At 33.0% G+C, this 7,662-nt stretch overlaps 1 protein-coding gene across 4 annotated transcripts; it reads left to right on the top strand.

The window, feature by feature from the left end:
• Positions 1-1,554: 1,554 nt before the first annotated feature.
• Positions 1,555-7,312, top strand: LOC114417035 (autophagy-related protein 18f-like). Of its 4 annotated transcripts, XM_028382120.1 has the most exons (9): positions 1,555-1,835; positions 1,953-2,319; positions 3,446-3,913; positions 3,991-4,422; positions 4,825-5,058; positions 5,173-6,003; positions 6,102-6,271; positions 6,497-6,856; positions 7,037-7,312. In XM_028382120.1, the coding sequence occupies exons 2-8, from the start codon at positions 1,999-2,001 to the stop codon at positions 6,852-6,854; spliced, it is 2,814 nt and encodes a 937-aa protein (XP_028237921.1). In that variant the 5' UTR covers positions 1,555-1,835; positions 1,953-1,998; the 3' UTR covers positions 6,855-6,856; positions 7,037-7,312. The 4 variants fall into 4 exon arrangements, with proteins under 4 accessions (XP_028237921.1, XP_028237920.1, XP_028237922.1 ...); XM_028382119.1 differs by having other exon boundaries at positions 1,555-2,319; XM_028382122.1 differs by lacking the exon at positions 1,555-1,835 and having other exon boundaries at positions 2,200-2,329.
• The last annotated feature ends 350 nt before the right edge of the window (positions 7,313-7,662 follow it).

Here is a 7,662-nt window from a genome sequence, read left to right as displayed (position 1 = left end):
AGCTCTGGTCTATTCTCTCACATTTGAATTGGTTTAAATTCTCTTCTCTCAAACAAATGTAGCACTCTTCCTTTATGCGCGCGCGCACATATATATATATATATATATATATATATATATATATTATTTTTTTATTTTTTTTCAAAAAATTTTCTTGGTCTTCTAAATTTAAATCCTTTCATTTCATTTCATCCTAATTCCTTCATATCCGTTTCTTGGTTTGAACTAAGAAAGATTAGAAACATCTACTTCAAACATATATTTTCTCTAATTAGTTAAATTTGATTGAAAATTACAAAATCAGTTATTAAATATGATCTGATTTACCATTGTCATTTTTCAATTAATTTTAACTTCAAAATCAGTATGATGTTATTAAAATGTGTTCCTGTCATTTTTTCTTTAAACTAATTTTCCTCTCTTTACTCTAATTTTATGGGTTTTTTTTTAAAAATTTTCTTGTGGATAAATTATCTATATCTTTTTAATTATCATCATCTCTTTAACTTGAATATTGATTTAAATCACTTACTTAATTTAATTTTAGAACATTCATAATCTTCACAACATTCATAATGATATCTTCAAAGTTGAAACAAATTAAAACGAAAAAACTATTATTAAATTTTAATTGTGTCAATTTTAATTTTAATATATTCTGTTGAAAATAATTATTATTTATATTCAGATAGAAAAATATATATTTAATAAATGAATAAATATGTGAAACTTTATCGAGATTATTTCATAAATATATACAAAAAGATATAATATTATATTGGTAACTGAAATTCAAATTTTTTATAATCATAACCGACAAGACCTAAAAGAAGAATAATTTTTTTATAGTTTTATGATTAAATAATTATAATCATAAAACGCTTATTAGATTTGAAATAAATTTTTGAAATTAAAAAGCATTTGAAAATGAAAAAGTGGAATTTCGTTGATTTGAATTTTTTTTTTGTTTTCGTTGTCAAAAATAATAAAAAAAAATAAGAGTAGAAAATAGGTTTATTTAAAATTTAAATAAAAATATTTTCAAAGAAACAGATTCAAGAACTGAAAAGTAACATATTAAACGTTTTCTACCTTTTTCTAAAAAAGAAAAAATTATAGTGACATCCTAATATATATTTTACTCAATACATGCTTTTGGTTTTGGAGAGAAAGAAAACAGAGAGGGACACACGTAAACACCTGAACGGAGGCTCTTTTCATACATTTTTTATTTTATTTTATTCTGAATTTGCTCCATTTGTTATCTTTTGTTTCTCTTTCTACCTTTTTTTCTCTCTCCTCAGATCACTACCTCCCTGTTTTCCAGCGATTTTTCAGCGGATTCCCTTTCCAAAATCCTAACTTCCCCTAAATTCCCTCCCATCGTTCATATCTTAAATCATCAATTCTCTATCTTTTTTTTGCCGTTCACACATTTTTTTTTTGAAAAAAAAAATATACGTTTGAATTTCATATTATTTTGCCACAATTTGTATTATTATTATTATTATTATTATTATTATTATTATTATTATTATTATTATTATTATTATTTCATTTGTGATTATTAGGGATTAGGAATACTAATCATTTTTTTATTAAATTTCTATCTTAACCCGTGAATTTTTGTTTTAAATATTTTCGTGGGTTTCTTCAACTTTCAATCAAAGTTTGAAAAAAGGAAAAATTTAGAAACTTGTTTTTTGTTTTATAGTTTTTGAATTTTAAAATTTTCAATCTCTTTTTCTTGCCCAGTTTTCCTCGTTGTGGTTGTGTTTTCTTTTCGGTGTTTTTGTTTTGAGGGAAAAACACGAAGAAGGGGAAATTTTTTTGAGGTAAGTTTTGTTTTGGGGTGGTTGTGATTTGGATGATTTTTGAGAGGTTATACATGGGTACATTTATGGCCTCAGCTGTGAAAAAATAGTGATTTTTTTTTTTTGCTGATTTTGTAGTTTAGTTTAGTTTAATTTTGGTTCTTGATGGTGGAAGAAGAGGGTGATGATTGAATTTAAGGGTGAATTTGAAGAATCAGTGGTGACCCTTTTGATTTTGTGGCTGTTGGTAGCTGTTATTTTCATCTCTTTGGTTATTGGGATGGGTAAGAATGATGGCAAGAAACAACAGCACCTTCTTCTTGGAGGTGTTGCTGCTGGTGGTAGTGGTGGCAGAACCAACATCAATGGCTTTATTCCCTCCTTTCACACTCTCTCTGGTTACCTGAAAATTGTTTCATCGGGTGCTTCCACTGTTGCTCGGTCTGCTGCTGCCTCTTTTGCGTCATCAATTTTGGATAAGGATGATGATGCTGACCGTGATCGGGTATGCATGAGTGAGTTCTAATGGGTTGAACTGGAAAATAGTAACTTGCTTGCTTATCATGTCATGATGATCTAGTTGGTGAATTGCAGCTTGCTTGCTCGTAACGATTACTTGTGATATTTGTCGATTGTTGATATGATGGAATTAGATCAATTATTTGCTTTTATTGCTGAGGTGAATGCTGATTCTATGTTCTCCAATTAGTTTAGATTGATTATTTGCTTGTATTGAGCATCCATCTGTTAAGAAGGGATAAGCATTTTTGTTAGATATGAGCGTGTCATAATATTATGGGCTAAATATTGGTTGAGAGATTTCTTTCTTTTTTTTTTTTTGCCTGTTGAGCTGTTAGAAGTTAGAAAAATATCCTTTTGCCAGATGTACGGCCAACCCATTTGTGGGATTCATGGTCACCATTAAATAGGATTTTGAGAAAGCTGAATATCAAACACAGCTAACCAAATTTATTTCACCTTGTAATGAATTATATCTCTATTAATTTTATTGCCCAAGTGCAACATTGTTTTTGCTCCTAAAAGTTAGATTGACTAGAAGCTGAAAATTATATATGATACCTGTGCTCCAGCAATGCCAAATTGTAGTATGTCATTGCTGTAAGAGTTTAGCTCCTCTGTTGTGCATCAACCATCAAATATTGGACATATGTTGTGACTCAACACCTTGTACTGCGCTGTTCTGCATGTGATGTCCCTGAACATGCATCAAATGCACCCATGAATTGATTGAATTTTTAATGTAACAGTTTCTGAAGTCAGAAAAAAGCTGGACTTTTTGGTAGTATTTATATAATGAATATAATGTTCCTATGCAATTGATTATTTAACCAAAGATTCTTATCGTTTTGGAACTATAGGGCCTTTTGGTTTTTAGCTTTAGTATAAATGATAGTGCTTATTCTCATATTTCTTATTTTGTTCCTTGTGTTAAATAGATGTTGGTTCAGGATGTATGTATGGCATTTACTATTTTTGTTCTTCCCTTTCATGCTTCTAGATCTGATTTATTTTTGCTTCTTTACATAATGAATATTGAAAATTTGGTACTCTTTTTTTTTTATCTTGTTAGGACTGAGGTAACACTTTTCAGTTCTTCCTAATTTGTATAGGTTATTTGGGCTGGGTTTGACACATTAGAGGGCGGCCATGGAGAAGTCATGCGGCAAGTACTTCTTCTAGGCTATTGGTCTGGTTTCCAGGTTTGGGATGTTGATGATTCAAATAATGTCCGTGACCTAGTTTCCAGACAGGATGGTCCTGTTTCTTTTATGCAAATGGTACCAACTCCAATTGTATCAAAGAGACCAGAGGACAAGTTTGCAGACAAGCGTCCATTGTTGGTAGTTTGTACGGATGGTTTGTTGGCTGGAGGAGACAAAACACAAGATGGGTTGGGTGCCACTTGCAATGGGGGCACTTTAAACCATCATGCCCAAGTGAATGGAAACTATCTGCCAACTACTGTTCAATTTTATTCTATGAGGTCCCGAACAAATGTTCATGTACTAAAGTTTAGATCAGTTGTTTATTCTGTAAGATGCAGTTCTCGAATAGTAACTGTTTCTCAAGCTACTCAGGTATACTTTCTAATATCTATATTAAGTTCCTCTAAGTTAGTTTTCCTATAATGTTTAATGGTATCTTTATTTTGCAGATACACTGTCTTTCTGCCACAACTTTAGAAAGAGAGTATACTTTACTTACCAATCCTATTGTCACTCATTGTCTCGGTTCTGGAGGCATTGGCTTTGGACCACTTGCAGTGGGTCCTAGATGGCTGGCCTATAGTGGAAGCCCAGATGCAACAGCCACTTCTGGGCATGTCAGCCCACAGCATTTGACACCTTCTGCAAGCTTTCCTGGTTTTTCTTCAAATGGGAGTTTGGTCGCACACTATGCCAAAGAGTCTAGCAAGCATCTTGCTGCTGGGATTGTGACACTTGGAGATATGGGGTATAAAAAACTTGCCAGATACTGCTCGGAACTTCGCTCAGATAGCAGCGGTTCTATACATTTGGTAAATTCTAGCCCAAAAGGAAATGGAATCGTTAACGGCCATTCAACAGATGCGGATAACATTGGGATGGTAAATACTGCTCTTCATCATAATTTTGCATTCACTTGTTATTGGAATGTACATATCATGCTTGAATATCTTCCACACCAAATAGATATGATAGCTAGCATCTTCCCTATCTTAGGTTGTGCGCATCTGGTCTGAGGTAGTTCCTAACATTATGTTGTTCCTGAAATTGTGGTCACTGTATTTCCTCATTATTGGCTCAAATTTAGTTTCAAACATGGTTATGTCTTTATGGAACTAACAGTCTATTACAATTTTGCAATAAGAGTTTTGCATTGTGTTTATCTCAGGTTGGATTCATCTTTCTGTGTATTTTGGTTTAGGTTACCCATCTATAATACGGTAATTGATGGTACTACAGTTAATATTTTGGTTTCACTAGCATAACTTATTGTTCTCTTTCAGGTCATTGTCAGAGATATAGTCAGTAAAAATGTCATTTCCCAATTCCGGGCCCACAAGAGTCCCATTTCAGCTTTATGCTTTGATCCTAGTGGGACCATATTGCTGACTGCTTCTGTTCAGGGACACAACATTAATGTTTTTAAGATAATCCCTGGATATGAGAGAGTGTCAGCATCTGATGCTGACCCTTCTTATGTTCATCTCTACAGGCTGCAACGTGGCTTGACAAATGCAGTGAGTTCAACTTCTTGTCCATTTTTCCTTTGGATTAACCCATGATCATTTTCTTTTTCAAAATGCATCTACAAGTAATTGAGACCTTTTTTAAATTTGTATTTGACTCTTCAGGTTATTCAAGATATCAGTTTTAGTGCTGATAGCAGGTGGATTATGATAAGTTCCTCAAGGGGCACTAGCCATCTATTTGCTATAAATCCTCAAGGAGGACCTGTAAATATTCTGTCATGTGACAATAGTTTAACAGAAAAAAATGGTGGATTGGATATCATTAATAATCAAGCAGTTCGTTGGCCTCATAGTTCAGCCTTAGAAATTTGTAAACCACAGAGCCTCTGTGCTGCTGGTCCTCCAATCACACTTTCTGTCGTAAGCAGAATTAGGAATGGATCTAATGGTTGGAGAAGCACGGTAACCGGAGCTGCTGCAGCTGCAACAAATAGGATGAGTTCCCTTTCTGGGGCTATTGCTTCATCTTTCCGTAACTTTAAAGACAGCAGTACCTTGTATGTTAATGGGAACTATTCCAAGGAAAAGCATCATCTGTTGGTCTTTTCACCCACCAGTTCTATGATACAATATGCTCTGCAGACAATTAACAGTCAAGGCTCAGGTGTTGTTTCTGGAGTAACACCTGCTTATGAATCTGCCCCACTGACCGATGCAAGAGTAGTTGTTGAGCCTATCAAGAAATGGAATATAAGCCTGGCATATAGTTGGAGAGAGGGAGAAGATACTATTGACATATATGGAGAGAATGGAGTTTCAGACAGCAATAAATTATATTCAGAGGAAGTGAAGAAGGATAATATCATTAGCCCTAAAATGAAGAATGTAACTGTGAAATGGAATCCCTGTTCTGAGAAAGAGCATCAGTTTTATATTTCAGAAGCTGAACTGCAAATGCATCAAGCTAAGACGCCATTGTGGGGAAAGACTGGGGTATGTTATCTCAAAACTCGAAAATGCATTTTTTTTATGCTTTTTTTAACGATGCTTGATAGCTTGACATTTAAATATATGATTTTGTTGCCAACCAGATATATTTTCATTCAGTGGGTAAAGAGGCTACTTTGATGATGGATGAAGAAGCTGCTCTCGGAGGGGAATTTGAGATCGAAAAGATTCCAACTCGTGTGATACAAGCTAGGTCAAAAGACTTGGTTCCAATTTTTGACTATATTCAGACCTCAAAATTTCAACAAATAAGGTCTGCTTTGATGACTAACTAATTAACTTACTAATTATCTATTAGGTAGGTCAAAAGATTTAGGCTTTTGATATTTTGCTATTAATTTTTTTGTCATAATGACATTACCTCACTTTCGAAGGCTGGAGAATACCAAAATTGATTAGGTTCATATTGCATGTACTCTTTGCTGCATGCAAGGAGACAGTTTATTTATGTGAATGAAAAACTATGGTTTTCACGCAGGACTCTTGTTAATAACAAGTTAAATGAACAACTTCTGCATCAAAGTTCCTTTGAAAAGGGAAGGATTTCACCCAGGGGCATTTTGGGTTTTCCTGATTGCATAAATAATTCTGGTGAAACGATTGCTGAGTTTAAAAGTGGGATTGAAGGAAATGAGCGGGGTGATAGTTTGATTCCAGCAGAAACAAAGGCTTTCGTAAATAACAATAACACCCTTAAACCAAATACTTGGCCAGAGATTGTAAATAATAGAAGAGAGAACTTAAACATGGATGTTCATCAAATGTTTGTAAATAGTGACAGAAAAGGCCTGAAACTGGAGAATCACTGCAAGGAAAAAGGAGATGAATTTGAATGAAGGTAATAGTGATATTTTAATTTCTGATATAGATATTGTCAAATGGTTAATTTCTGGAGATAATTAAATTGATTTACAAATATGTCTTAATTATTTTATATTACTGAACAATAATCTGGTTGTTTATATATAAATTGAGCTATGGTTGAAAATAATTGAATGTAATTTCTTTCTTTTAATAGGTATGAAATATTGGATCATTTTGCATTGGAGGCTTGGTTAAGTTTAATTATTATGGTTGAAGAGGTAGAGAAGTTTGAATTGTAACTTATAAGGGCTTGACTGCTATGCCAAAATGTGGAGATTACGTTGGGATTCTTCAGTTGACCTTTTAAATAATAGACAAATGCATATCATAATTTTCGTCAGTTGTAATAGATTTAGTTCATCTAAAGTGAAAAGATTTAGAAAAGATGTGTAAAGTGAGAAAGTAAGGTGATGCATGGTTTGAATGTTTATATTTCCACTCTTATTTTTTTGTTTTCTTTGAAAATAAAAATAGAAAACACTTAAACCAAACATCACCTTAAGCTTAAGGATGCATCGTTATTCTATCATTTTATGCATTTGCTCACAATTCAAATTCAGTTGTATAGTGTAAAGGGCAATGCTATTTGTTACGAACAAAACACAGTACGAGACGCTCGATTTGATAACGTGGACCAATATCTTTTTTTAAAATAGTTTTTAATTAAAAATTAAAAAAACTGTAAGACTTGCTTTGATGCAATACAGAGAATTCGTGCATCTTTACAAAAAAACATTTCGTACAAATAAGCATTTTTCGTAGTGTAAATAATAGAACAAT

Source organism: Glycine soja, chromosome 6, assembly GCF_004193775.1.
Source record: "Glycine soja cultivar W05 chromosome 6, ASM419377v2, whole genome shotgun sequence".
Taxonomy (NCBI): Eukaryota; Viridiplantae; Streptophyta; class Magnoliopsida; order Fabales; family Fabaceae; genus Glycine; species Glycine soja.
Note: the sequence above shows the minus strand (reverse complement) of the source record. Positions and strands in the feature narration are given on the sequence as shown.